This window comes from Megalobrama amblycephala, linkage group LG18 (assembly GCF_018812025.1).
Source record: "Megalobrama amblycephala isolate DHTTF-2021 linkage group LG18, ASM1881202v1, whole genome shotgun sequence".
NCBI lineage: Eukaryota > Metazoa > Chordata > Actinopteri > Cypriniformes > Xenocyprididae > Megalobrama > Megalobrama amblycephala.
In genome coordinates this window covers 14,883,975-14,899,086 of record NC_063061.1, presented here as the reverse complement: position 1 = coordinate 14,899,086, position 15,112 = coordinate 14,883,975, and the positions used below count along the sequence as shown (strand labels likewise).

Genomic DNA, 15,112 nt, shown 5'->3' with positions numbered 1-15,112 from the left:
TCAGTTACATCATGGGGCCAAACTGGATGCAGTCATGAGGAAATGTTTATTGCAGGTTGGGTAACATTACAAGTTATATCACAGGGATTTGTGCGCTGTACAGCCAAACTTGTGCGTTTTTCCCACCAAAACAGGAAGAATGAATTATTGCTCCAAGTAAACTAGTTCCTTGCATGGGTTTCCCCCCAGCATATGCATTAGTGTTATTGGGAATTTCCATTACACTGTGTTTTTGGAATGATAATTGGGTAATTGGGTCAATTACAAGAGGGTGACTAATTATATGGAGTGAACTGGTTACATTCAGTAACTTAAATATCAGTGAGAAAGCTTGAAGCCAAGCTGCAGGTCAGGCCCGTCCCATCAGGTTCCACATTGAGCTTCTTGACCACTCCATCTTCAATCAGCATGGCATACCTGCGCACACACACAACCAGGATCAGCACACTGAGAATTTAAAGAGTCACTTCCACATGAAAATGAGAGGTAGACTAAATAATACTTTTATTTGACAAGATGTCAACTTCACAATTTGTGTCAGACTAGCCACCTTATTTTTAATGTAGGAGTGGTTGTGGCCATTTCTAACTTGAACTCACTTCCATGATTTTAGCTGTACAAAAACAGAATGTTAAGCCACTTGATGTTGCAAGCTTGCTTTTTTTTTTATAACATTTAATTTAACATGGTAATTATAAATGCACTAATTTGTAGCACAAACAGCTTTAACATTTCCTGCACTTTGCCATTCTTATAGTTATTTATCTATAGCGGCTCTCACACATTCACAGAAAATAGCTTAATTCCACATTGTCGAATAAGGTGGATACCATAATCATAATTATGGGCAGTGTTGGGGGATGTTACTTTTAAAAGTAAAAGTAAAATGCATTACAATATTGTGTTACTCCCTAAAAAAGTAACTAATTGCGTTACTTGGTTACTTTTTATGAAAAGTAATGAGTTACATTACTTTTGCTTTCCTTTTTCTCACCTGGAGCTGAGCTTGCTTGTTTAATAACAAGCTTGTTTTTTAATAACAACAAAAAAAGTTCTATTTTTGGCAAATGTTAAGGCCCTTTTACACCAAGAGTAAAATGAATGTTTACGCCTGTACAGTAGAGGGCGCAGCTCAAACAAACCTTTCAGCTGTGCTGCCATTCTTGATTGAAGAAGAATAGAATACAGGAGATGGAAGTTCAACACTCATTTCTAAATCTAATCTAAAGTATTTTTGCTTATTAATATGTTTGAATTAGATCATTGAAGGCCAGCAGCAAAGACATTGATTAATAAAGTGAGATTAAATACATAAAGTATATTTGTGTAATTTAATATATTTAATTATTACAGGTTTGCATAAAATTCTTAATTTTGAGGAATACTGAATGTTTTTGTTCAAGTGAGATGAGTAAATGCATGTTCGCATTTATTCTAGAACTACAATAATCATCATGTTTACGCTGCGCACACAACTTACAGTACCCGCTTTCTCTCAACATGGAGACAAGGAGCTGTCGGTCAATAAATGTGAAAAAGTAGCTTGTGTTACTTATTTAAAAAAGTAACTTAGGCCCTATTTACACTGCATGGTTCAAGTGACCCAATTCCAATTTTTCCTCTAATGTGGCACAGATCGGATATGACGTGTACGTGTAAGCAGGAAAAAAACGCACGAATTCCGATATTCTCAGATCGGTTTCAGGCCTCACTCAAATGTGGAAATAAAATCTGTATGATTCTGATACGTGAATTTGCATCTGCCATGGATGTGGTCAAATCAGATATTCCCCAGTAAATGCGAGTCGTATGTAACTGAAAAAGGGACAGAGGCAAATGACGTCAACTCAGGTGGACACGAACTGCGATCACATGACACTAATGGCTCTCCTCTTTTTTTCTCCACCTTACGAGAGCTATGTTTTGCTGATTTCAAATTAAAATTTCCTGATAATTATGTCATCCAAGATGTTCATGTCTGTCTTTCTTCAGTCGAAAAGAAATTAAGGTTTTTGATGAAAACATTCCAGGATTTTTCTCCATATAGTGGACTTCAATGGACCCCAAATGGTTGAAGGTCAAAATTACAGTTTCAGTGCAGCTTCAAAGCATTCTACACAATCCCAGATGAGAAATAAGGGTCTTATCTAGAGAAACCATCACTAATTTTCTAAAAAAAATAATAATAATTTTTATACGTTTTAACCATAAATGCTCATCTTGAACTAGATCTCCTCTTCTTCTCTATTAGAATTCCAGCAGTGTAGACACTGCTAAGTGTATTACTGTCCTCAACAGGTCAAAGTTTGAACTAAATTGTCATATACAATATGCTAGTGCAAGTATATAGCAATTAGTTCAAACTTTAACCTGTGGAGGGCAGTAATACACTTAGCAGTGTCTACACTGCCGGAATTCTAATAGAGAAGAAGAAGAAGAGAGCTAGTTCAAGATGAGCATCTATGGTTGAAACGTATAGAATTAAAAAATTTTTTTTAGAAAATGAGTGATGGTTTCTCTAGATAAGACTCTTATTCCTCATCTGGGATTGTGTAGAACGCATTGAAGCTGCACTGAAACTGTAATTTTTACCTTCAACCATTTGGGGTCCATTGAAGTCCACTATAAGGAGAAAAATCCTGGAATGTTTTCATCAAAAACCTTAATTTCTTTTCAACTGAAGAAAGAAGGACATGAACATCTTGGATGACATGGGGGTGAGTAAATTATCAGGATATTTTAATTTGAAAGTGAACTAATCCTTTAAAGATGCAGAAAGCAAAATGTATAATAATTTCGTCTGCATCCATTGCATATCACGCCATTTTACTTCCTTTTCCAGGTCAGAACATCTTGGGCTGTTTCGCCATTGTATAGTGTAAATGCAAATATCAGATATGGGTCACTTTTAAAAGATGATGTAAGCGGGTTGTCAAAAAAAAAAAATCGGATATAGTCACCAAATCGGAATTGTGCATCAAGACCTGAAGTGTAAATGCAGCCTTAGATATTTAGTTGTAAATTGAAAAAAGTAATGCGTTACTTTACAAGTTACTTGAAAAAAGTAATCTGATTACATAACTCGTTACCTGTAATGCGTTACCCCAACACTGATTATAAGACATGGTTTTTTTTTCTAGGAAGACTGTCATCTCACCTTTGAGACCTCAAATTTCCAAGCACCTGGAGCAAATGGTCATTGTCCAGGAAGAGATCCACAGCCTGTATAGAGAAAAACAGATTTATAATATCTATATTTAAAAAACATCTCAGACAGCACTGAACATTTGGGACAGCATTTTTAAGTAAACTAACACTTAATCCTGTAATATTTTCTGATTTCAATGCATCCAGATCTATAATATGTACTATGTTCTTTGATCAGCATAAAAATTCTGGAAATAGACCATGGATGAATGTGCTTCAAAAGCAGTTGTCACCTTTGTGAACGCTCCTGTGGGATCAGCCAGCATCCGCACCTAGAATAAATCAACCATTTAATGACTCAATAGATAAATCCTTAAAGAGACTAATTAGACTAAAAAACAGGTCAATGAAAGGGTGGAGAGTTTCCCCACCTTGCCGTCTGCTCTGTTCTCTTTTCCCCAGGCAGACATGACAAACACATCATTAACAGAGATACATGCGATCTCACCCACACCTCTGGCCCTCAAATCCCCAGCCATCTGTACGAACCCTGGGAGATGAGTCTGAGAAAACACGAATCAACAGAGTAAAGACAAACGAGACTGTGACACAGGTGCCGCGGTAATGGATGAAAAGAGATGTGCATACATTCATTCAAAACTGACATGTTATTATTCAAATTAGGTTTATTATATTACCTTCACAAATTTATGTTATTATATATGGGTCTTCAACCATTTCAGGGACCACTTGTGTGTTGTATTTCAGGCCTGGCCATTAATAATATGCTTATAGAACTATATTAATGTATTTGCATAACTTAATGCATAAATGATATAAAGCCATTAAATTAAACATGAAATCAAAATTGATAAATCTTTTTTTTTTTTTTTATATGTCACAATAGGGAAGAAAAGACTACTACAACTTCTGTTTCATATTATTGATGTACTGAGCCATTGTATATAATTTATTTTAATGTGGTAGAGAGAATAATTGAGCAAATTTAGCTTCTTAGCTTTGGTTGAAGTTAACAGTAGTGCATTTTTAATGCATATACATATATATAGTACTCTGGGTTTGGACCAAATTCCGAGCTCGGAGCCGTCCCCTTGGACAGTACGTCAATTACGCATAACTTTTACTCCATCTGTTTATATATAAGTGCGAACTCGTGAAATAATGGGACACATATCAAAGTTCAAAAGAGCCATGCCAAATGTCGGTTTTATTCGTACCAACAGTGCAAATGTTGGGCTGTGGATATTGCGAAATATGTATTGTTCTCTGATGAGTGCACCTTCACTTTCTTTCTCACATCCGTGGGAGTTACAATGTGGAGAAGCCACAAAGAGGCTTAACACCGCGACGGCTGTGTGCCCAGAGTGAAGCATGGGGGTGGATTAGTGATGGTTTGGGCTGCAATATCATGGCATTCCCTACTGTGTTCAATGGGCACGGCACTGCCAAGGACAACCGAACCAATCTGGAGGACCATGTGCACCTAATGGTTCAAACATTGTACCCTGAAGGAGGTGCCGTGTATCAGAACAATAATGCACCAATACACACAGCAAGACTGGTGACAGAGTGGTTTGATGAACATGAAAGTGAAGTTGAACATCTCCCATGGCCTGCAAAGTCACCAGATATGAATATTATTAAGCCACTATGGGGTATTTTGTTGGAGCAAGTGAGAAAACATTTTCCTCCACCAACATCACATAGTGACCCGACCACTGTTCTGCAAGAGGAATGGCTCAAAATCTCTCTGGCCACTGTGCAGAACTTGTATCTGCCATTCCCAAGATGAACTGATGCTGTATTGGCTGAAAAAGGAGGCCCTACACCATACTAATAAAATATTGTGGTCTAATATATATATATATATATATATATATATATATATATATATATATATATATATATATATATATATATATATATATATATATATATATATATATATATATATATATATATATATACATATACACACACACACACACACAGACACACAACAGTTCTTTCTGGTTCTCGAATCTGATTGGCACTCCTACCTAACCTCACTCTGCTTGAAGTGTTGAATTGTTGTTTTAAGAGTTTTTTTAAGTGAGAATGTAGTTGTTTAGATCTGAAATATGTGACTCATATTTAATCATAGCGCCTATTTTACAATTTTTTTTTAAAGTTTTCGGGGATGCGAGCTCTAGGCCGCCAGCGGCCGCTCAGTGCTCGTGTACCCGCCGAGAACAGCTTCATCTCGGCCAGTGCTTTGTGGATTTGCCGCTGGTTAAAGATGAGATATAATTAATTTTGGGTACATAAAACAGGCAATCTTTGCTCTTATTAATCTATTACTTGCTCCTGAGCAAATCGAATTGTGCTATGTTAAATTTAATAATTGAATATTAAGGCTATATTTAACTTGCATCCTGTATAGCACTGCTTTTGTACGTTTGACTGAATTGTACAATTGTGTTTATTTCCTATTGCCATTTATTGTTTGTTTATTAAAGGTCCCGTTCTTCGTGATCCCATGTTTCAAACTTTAGTTAGTGTGTAATGTTGTTGTTAGAGTATAAATAAAATCTGTAAAATTTTAAAGCTCAAAGTTCAATGCCAAGCGAGATATTTTATTTAACAGAAGTCGCCTACATCGAACGGCCAGTTTGGACTACATCCCTCTACTTCCTTCTTTAATGACGTCACTAAAACAGTTTTTTGACTAACCTCCGCCCACAGGAATACACAAGAGTTGCGTTTGTAGAGTGTGTTTGTCGCCATGTCGTCGAAACGCTGTTATTTTCATCCCGCAGTCCAATCACCGGGTCTGATTCCGGCTCAAATTGATAGGGTAAAATTAAAGACATGTTTACAATAACACTGAGCGCGTGCATCTCCACGTTATGGTAAGAGGCGTGACTTTTCCGGGCACGATGCGCTCAGAGCTGTCGAATCACAACACAGGAACCGCTGGCACAATCAGAACTCGTTACGTATTTCTGAAGGAGGGACTTCATAGAACAAGGAAGTCATCAGCCCGTTTTTATGACAGTGGAAACAGTGGTATACAGATAAGTAAATTATGTGAAAAATACTGTGTTTTTTTACACGCGAAACATGAACACATGTTATATTGCACACTATAAACACAATCAAAGCTTCAAAAAACCACGAAAAACGGGACCTTTAAGTTTTTACGGCATGTTAGCATCATGGCTATTTACATGGCAAAAAAGTTCAGTATCATCCATAAAATTTACATTATATAAAACATTTCAACTTAACATAAGATAGAAAATCTAAAATACTTTCAGGTGGTACATTTTCAAATATTCCATGCAAGCATGTTTCTGAATAAAAGCGTTCCTATTGCCATTTATAATGGCTCTTGTTGTTTAAATATTGTTGTTCAATAAATATGATTTTATATAAATAATATGTTTTATTTAGTATTGAGAAAGGGTCCATTAGTGCGTAATATGGACTGAAAGTTACATTAATACGCCTTTAGACGGCAGCAAAATTTACGAGTAAATGAGTCAGTCGCAAGAGACTTTTAAATTGAAAGCGACTTTTGTAAACAAAGGACGTTGTTTTAGTGCTGTTATGAAAATTCCCTTAACTGTAAAAAAACAAATACAAAGATTGATTTCCTCAGTGGACATATAAACAGATTTTTATATTGACTATTATATTACACAGGTAATGCTAGCTCAGGTGATCACTCTCTCTCTCTCTCTCTCTCTAATACTGTACAAAATACAATGAGTTTCAATGGAGGGACTCAACATTCCTTCGTTACTAGTTATAAAGTGATGTTTTAGAATTAGTAACGGAGGCTTCGGTCAAACTTGAGATTTGAATCCGTGGCAGAAGGAAGTAGTTCTGCACAAAAGAGGGTTTTAAAGACACCATTGTTATTTCTTATTTATTTACTCACTCGTGCTGTTGAACTGTTGTATAAACACAATATCACACTCGTAGCCTTGCGATATGGCTGTATATCAGCACGCTGTGATTACCTACGGCCGAATCACAGCCGTGCTGATATAGAGCCATATCGCATGGCTACTTGTGTGATATTGCTCATATTTTATATATATATATATATATATATAAAACTTAGCTTGAGATTGAATAATAATTGGCAGCAGTAATTCCAGCAGATTTCATGTTGGTACCTTTGAACATCCAGGAGTGAACGCTCCTGGCACGCCAAAAAGCACTCCTTTTTTGCCTTTAAAGAGTTCAGCCATTGAGATGCTATTCCCCGGGTCTCCCTCCTGGACCTCTACAGCGGGAAGACGTTGACCAACCTTAAGAAGGCGAAGAACAGTAGCATGAATAATGCAGAATAAAACATAAAACTGATCAAACAGCTTCATTTCTTAATCCATTATTTATTAGTGAGTCAATTCATTGCCACAGCAACACAAACACCAGAGCTCTGATGACCACATCTGCTCCAGTTCCAGAGATCATGTGCTGTCACCACAGTCACCAACACACACTTTAATAAGTTTGGACACACTTGACTGAATTATTCTTGTGATCTTAAAAACCTTATGATCTAAAGTCTTATGCTTCAATGCTTTATTTTTGTATACGAATATAAGCTGTGTCTACTTATTTATATACAAAAGCTAAATTGTAATGTATTTTTTATGCATTGAACATAGTCAAGGAAAAGCAGCCAACGAGTGTCCAGCAAACATGGGAACTCCTTCGTGGCTCAATAGGGTGAATTCAGGGTGATTGGGAAACTTTTTCTGCCATTGAGGTGACTTGGAAAAAGTCAATAAGAATCAGTCAGAATTCACCCTATATTTAAGGACTATACAGTTGCAAGAAAAAATATGTGAACCACTTGCAGAATCTGTGAAAGTGTTAATAATTTTAACAAAATAAGGGAGATAATACAAAATGCATGTTATTTTTTATTTAGTACTGTCGTGAGTAAGATATTTTACATAAAAGATGTTTACATATAATCCACAAGACAAAAAGATAGCTGATTTTCCACCATCTTTTGCATATTTGAACCCTTCACAGCAGTGACTGAATGATTTTGAGATCCGTCTTTTCACAATGAGGACAAATGAGGGACTCAAACACAACTATTACAAAAGGTTCAAACATTCACTGATGCTCCAGAAGGAAACACGCTGCATTGAGAGTCAGGGGGTGAAAACTTTTGAACAGGATGAAGAGGTCCAAATTTTTCTCATTTCGCTTGAATATCATTTTTTTTCATTTAGTACTGCCCTTCAGAAGCAACAGAAGATATTTGCATGTTTCCCGGAAGACAAATTAAATACAATTTACCTTGATCTTCAAATTCCAAATGTTTTCACCCCCCGACTCTCAATGCATCGTGTTTCCTTCTGGAGCATCAGTGAATGTTTGAACCTTTTGTAATAGTTGTGTTTGAGTCCCTCAGTTGTCCTCCATGTGAAAAGACGAATCTCAAAATCATTCAGTCACTGCTGGAAAGGGTTCAAATATGCAAAAGATGCTGGAAAACTGAAGAATCTGCAGGACCTGGAGGATTTTACTGAAGAACAGAGCTCAGTTTAACTGCTCAGGACAAACAAGAGACTCATGAACAACCATCACAAAACAAACAGTCGTAGATCATCCAGGTAACCACACACAGTATTAAGAATCAATGGTTCACAAACTTTTGAACTGGGTCATTTTAATAAATTCAGCTATTTTTTGTCTTATGGATTATATGTAAACATCTTTTATGTAAATTATCTTACTCAGGACAGTACTAAATACAAAATAATATGCATTTTGTATGATCTCTCTTATTTTGTTAATATTTTGCACATTTTCACAGATTCTGCAAGTGGTTCACATACTTATTCTTGCAACTGTATATTGTAGAAGGTCGCAAACCAAATATTATATTATTTTATATAAAATTTTTGCAACCCCGCTATTTCTGTGATTTTTACAATTCTCTAGCAATAAACATTAAATAGTCATATATATATATATATATATATATATATATATATATATATATATATATATATATATATATATATATATATAGTTTTTGGAACAGACACTGTGCATCTTCTATAGCATTGCTAAAGTTCGAATGGTTGATTCGAGTACTTGAGATATCAATACTAATTACTAAATACAATATCTAATTCTCAATATACCATTTGTGATCTTTCATGATCTTTCTGCTTTACTAACGTTACATTTAAATTGTAGACAATATCCACAATAGATGTGTCCAAACTCGTGTCTGCTAATGTATGTAAAATCTGTTATGTTACTTGATAATGTTGTTGTTAGATATAAATAACTGTGTTTTCTTCTCTCCGCGCATATTGGTTCAATATTGAACAAACAAACGATAACATTTAATAAAGGTGAGTAGCCCACGCAATTATGGTGTTGCCAGAACAAATCGCGAACATCGGAGAATCTTGCGCGTCAGGCCTACAAGGAAATAGTTTACTTCCTCAATGTGTCACTTTGCTTTAACTGACTGCCCGCAACATATTTGAATAAGAAGCAGAAATAGGAAATCGCAGCGAAAATATCATTCTGCTCGCGTAACATCACAAACACACACCCGGGCTCATGTTATTAAACGCGCGCAGTAATAAAAAAACTCATGGCCGACACTATTCCAGAAGCATCTAATGCGTTTATTTTAGGCACCGTGCGGCGAAAATAGTGCCAAGGTCGTGTGCAAAAGAGGACGACAGTCCTCTCTGGATGTGCCTGGTAGAAGTTCTTACCTTGATCGGCATGCTGGTAATGCGTGTGGAGTGGAGCAGTCTAATACTGTGGGCGGCACGGACGCCTTTCTGTAGTCGAATAGTGGAAATCATCGCTTTATATACCAACATAGACTGGCACAGCAGCGCCTGCGGGAACGCGCTCTTCAGCCGTCACGCCTCCGCCTCCCCGCCCCGCTACTAAGGATCTATCTAAGTACCTGCTCATCTACGACTACTCCCTCTTATTAACTTTATTACACTAATAAGATAATATACTGTTATTATGGCATTAATTAACTTAATCAATTATCTGTTATGCAGGATGAAAAAAACCGCTCCCTCACTATTTGTCAGTTTTTCCTTGTCGTTGCTGTAGGTGACGGCATTGTTTTTGTTATTGTTCTATGAAACAGTGTTTTTGTAAAGTACCTTTCTATAGGAAATCCTTTAGATAATGTGTTTAGTTGTTGTGTTAATATATTTATGCCTTCAGAAAGGCACAATATGTAAGAATTTATGATTAAAATATATATATTGTTGACTTGTGTACTTACATTATCCCAAATGTTTCCAAGAATGTTTAAATCCAGAGAAATAAGCACTTTTAACCAGGACACGGACCGTGTCCCGTGCATCGCCTATCAATGACATCATAACCGCATTACCCTTGATTTCCGGTTTTATTTTGTAGAAACCATGGAAACGCCAAAGACGCACATATATTTTGTGTTTTATTAGACAGGCGAGCAACTGTTTGGATGGATACATTAATCGACAGAAAACTAATCATGTTAGGCTATATAGCTCAACACAGTAAGTCTTAGTTTAAATCTCGTTTTCTTGATTTACAGTTTTACCATGCCTAATATCGATCTAGCTTACTGCAGTGTGAATTAAGTGTCTCATTGCAGCTGCTGAGCGAACGCGGAGTAGCATTATAACAACTTTCAACACACAAATGTATCTAATATGATAAACAGTGCTGCTTTACCCCATGTGCACATGACCGGAAGAAGCGGAAGCGCCGACTGCGGCATAATAAAAGGTCCGCTCGTGCTCGTCTCTCATTAGCAATCGCTCCAGCGTCCTCGTTCAGCTACAGTAACGTTAATAATCTCATTCATGAACAGGATTTCTGCCCGAATCGCGTCCCTATTCTTTCCCAGTGACTGTAGACGTGAAGACAACACCTCCCATCATTCCGCAAAATCAAGCATCATCAAGCTACGCCTTTGTTTTGAAGCGACCTCTAGTGGCGAACATTTACACAGTTTGCCTTAAATGACAGTTTGATGAGGTTTGGCATTTAGCATTACAAGCCTTGAACTCAAGGTAAAATGAAATTAAAACATTTTTTTTTAAGTTAATGTTGCTATTCATACAAATAGGTGAACTGTGGATCGTCTGCTACTGACAAACTTAACAACATAACGTGATAAAAAAAAAAAAAAAAAAGACTTTAATTTGTCCTCAAAGAGTTTATTTCCTGGAAGGAGGGTTAGGTAATTGCAACACAGGGTGTTTTTTATTGGTGTTTTAAATTATGCAATAATAAGGGAAAATCCTGTATGATGCAACACATCTGTTTCAACTTCCTTTTAATGATGCATTATCTCACCAACAAACTAAATACTGAAAAATATTGACAGACAGAATAAAGTTTTTACGAAATATTTCCGCAGGGCTGTATAGCTAGTGAAGTAAATGGGGAAATTATTCTAACTGCCCAAAATAATAATTTTTAAGAAGGTGGCATTAGTCAGGGAGCTCAGAATTAGTAGACACCTGTAATGTTTGTGGGGAAAGTTGGCACCTGATTCTCAATCCCGTCCTGGAGTACCACCAGCCCTGCACATTTTGTATGTCTCCCTATATCCAAAGAATATACACTAACAAGCGACACTCAATAGAAGGTTCCACTGAAACACCGGCGCCCTAGCCTGACTTCGTCATACTCATATTCTAGGCAGAATGTGAGTCTGATACTGCTCCATTGCGCTTGAATTATGGGGCGTGTCTTAACCGAACCAGTAAAAAAAAAAAACTCTGCACTCAATTGGATAGACCTACAACCAATCAGAGCAACGCAGTAAGTGACGTATGTTGAACTTGTACTTAAACTTTTGCCGAATCCCGTTGGAAGGACGGCAAACACATCTTTCCCATCGACAAATGCCTTGATTACGGTTCTTTGTTCGTCTTTTAAAATTAATGCGCTGTCGATTTCTTTTATTACAGACGTGATAGCGGAATCTAAACATCTTACTTCTCCAGCTGCAGTCATCGTTGGTGAAAACCAATTCAACCCAAGCGCTCTTTGATGACGTGGGTGGTTACGTACCCGCAGATAGCCTGTCCATCATCGATTAAAGCCCGCCCTGGCAATTTGATTGGCTCGGCCTTCTGGGAGCCGAGCATAATTAAGGTGCGTTCACGCGGCCTAATTCCTGTAGTTACGAGATTCTAGCTTGTAAAAAGCGTTCACGTCCTCGTAGAGATCGTAGTTACAGCTTGTAAGCTGGGAGTTTTCTGAAAGCTCCCAGATGTACCACGTGGCCACTGTACCACCTGACCGCTGTAGATTGATTTATTAGGCGTCGATAGTGGTGCCATGGAAACGCATAATTCCCAGTCCAAGGACCAAAAGGACGTGAACAGCTCCGAGTATAACGTCACGTGTTGTCATTTCAAGATTCCGGTAAGTACGAGGTGAAGTGAATGCAGCTTTACTCCACAATGGATCGAGTCCAGACCGAACTTCCCGTCCAAAAAATGTTGTGGGCGGGGTTCGGGCTGGCACCCAGGCTACCGGCGCCCAGCAGCAGCCTTGCGTTTCCGCCATTTTGGGGTGAAAGCGAGTCGGCAGTCCACTAGTTTCTATGGCAATATCAGCTGCTTTGTTAAAAAAAAAAAGTACATTAAAGCTGAAATCCAACCTGAATGATGACAACACAGAATAAAATACTATCACTAGTGATCATCAAATCCTTTTTACAGTTTATTTTATACACTTTGTGTTTAAGTCTTCCACTTTTTTCACAAAAACTTTGCTCTCTAGAACCAGTTTGGGTTAAAATTCTTTGAAGTTCAGTATTAGCATTATAAACACTATGGAAGCCCGTTTCCGCCACTAAAAAAAAAAAAAACCCTCAACTAAAAAAAAAAAAAAAAAAAAGATGAATTGCGACTTTTTATCTCAGAATTCTGACTTTATAACTCGCAATTGCGACTTTATATCTCAGAATTCTGACTTTATAACTCGCAATTGTGAGATATAAACTCGCAATTGCGAGTTAAAAAGTCAGAATTCTGAGATAAAAAGTCGCAATTCATCTTTTTTTTTTTTTTTTTTTTTTTTTTTTTTTTTTTTTAGTGGCGGAAACGGGCTTCCATAAAACACTGAATTAATACCAACATATGAAATTAAATTAAGGACATGCATCAGAAAAATTGGGAATGTTGGACAATAAATATATGAATAAGCTTGATTTTGCAGTGTTGTCTAATGTCCACTGAAGCAAAAGTGTCCAAAAGTGTGAATTATGTGATAACGGACACAGCAATGCATCATGTATTATAAGATCATTATGTTTGTAGCGTGCAATATATATATATATTTCAATTGAGACCTAGATATTATTATTATTACTCCACTAGGTCTGAAATATATTGTTTGCTGCAAACATGATGATCTTAAATTTATTAATTATTAATTTACTATTAACAAATGTGTAAAGTTGCATAAAATGGAAATACTCAATAAAGTAGGCTAACCACGGTAGCTCAGATGGATGAATGGTTGGATTCCACAACGGGTAAAATAAAACATATATAATAATATAATACAACATTTACTGTAGGAGCCATAACATTTACTGACGATTTCATTTGAAAAATGTTCTTTTGATTTGATTTGGTTGTAAAATTTGCATTTTTTGGGTGCGTAAGATGTGAATGATTCTATGGTCCAGCTAGTATTTTCACCCCATAATCTAGTGGCTGTTACCCAAAAAGTATCAGAGTGTCTCTACTAATGAAATGAGCTGAATCAGGTGTGAATCGTGTGATGGATGAGGGAGACATACAAAATGTGCAGGGATGGTGGTGCTCTGGACAGGTTTGAGAACTGCATTAGACTGCACTGTCAACTCTAGATCATGAAAAATCCTGCTTCTTTCATATATCTTTAACACATAATCCATTGCAATTATTCATGCTGGAAACAATTATCACCTAGAACACTCATTTAAGAAATATGGGGCAAGTTGTAAAGAACAATTGTTTCTGGTAATCTGTAATGTCTTCCCAGAATAAAACAAGTCACTGCTGTACCATTTTCCCTTCTTGAAAGACTTTTTCAAAATGACTTTTCTCAGTGGATACTATTGTTTTTTAATTAGGCTACCAAGGTTTAAAGAACACCGGAAAAATAACATCGTGTACAGGCCTATTATATAACTAAAGAACGATGTGACTAACACGAATTGAAAGCACCAAACTGTGTTTGAAGGCAAGTCATATCATTTAAATGTACACAATATCAGTGCTAAACGCATAAAATAATGCTTTCTCACGTAGAATCAGTCAAATACAGAGGCGCTGCCTCATGTGCACTAAAGCTAAATATGTAGTAGCTAATGTTAAATCTTCGAAAATGAAAGTTAAATCTTTGAAATGAATCTGAAATATTGTTCAATAACAGTCTACGAGTAGACATGGTTTATTTTGTACAGGATCTTAACTGCCGGTATATATACAGCTCCCAGCAGCCCAACTACAAACAACCCTACTAGGTCTTTTCACACTAATCCGAAATGGCCTCACGATGGCGCTGTTTCCCCGCTGGTCGCGTGCACGAATATGAGGTTATACAGCACATAACCGCATGGGGGCAGTATGAAGCAGCACACATTTGTGCAGGTGGTACGATGCGTGTGCACGTGATGACCGTCTGTCTCATTTAAAGATAAGTGTTCACTCCATAATTTATCGGTGTAATGGTACGAAACGAGATTTTTTTTGACTGGAAGCAACGGGAGCCCTCGATGAAAGACTAGCACCACTAACAGATTTGAATACATGTAAACAATGGAATGGACTAAAGACTTTACATTGATTAAATAAGCCTTAAATCTAAAAATTTACTAATTGTTTTCGAGCTCATGAAAGAACAGACAGGATAATGACAAAACGACATAGAAATCCAA

The 15,112-nt window shown here is 36.8% G+C and overlaps 1 protein-coding gene across 1 annotated transcript; it reads right to left on the bottom strand.

The window, feature by feature from the left end:
- Positions 1 to 27: 27 nt before the first annotated feature.
- Positions 28 to 10,084, bottom strand: prdx5 (peroxiredoxin 5). The gene is made up of 6 exons (XM_048167245.1): positions 9,924 to 10,084; positions 7,335 to 7,469; positions 3,579 to 3,710; positions 3,441 to 3,479; positions 3,158 to 3,222; positions 28 to 417 (listed from the first exon to the last, which is right to left on the bottom strand). Exons 1-6 carry the CDS (start codon positions 10,032 to 10,034, stop codon positions 312 to 314), a joined length of 588 nt encoding a protein of 195 aa, XP_048023202.1. The 5' UTR covers positions 10,035 to 10,084; the 3' UTR covers positions 28 to 311.
- Between the last annotated feature and the right edge of the window lie 5,028 nt (positions 10,085 to 15,112).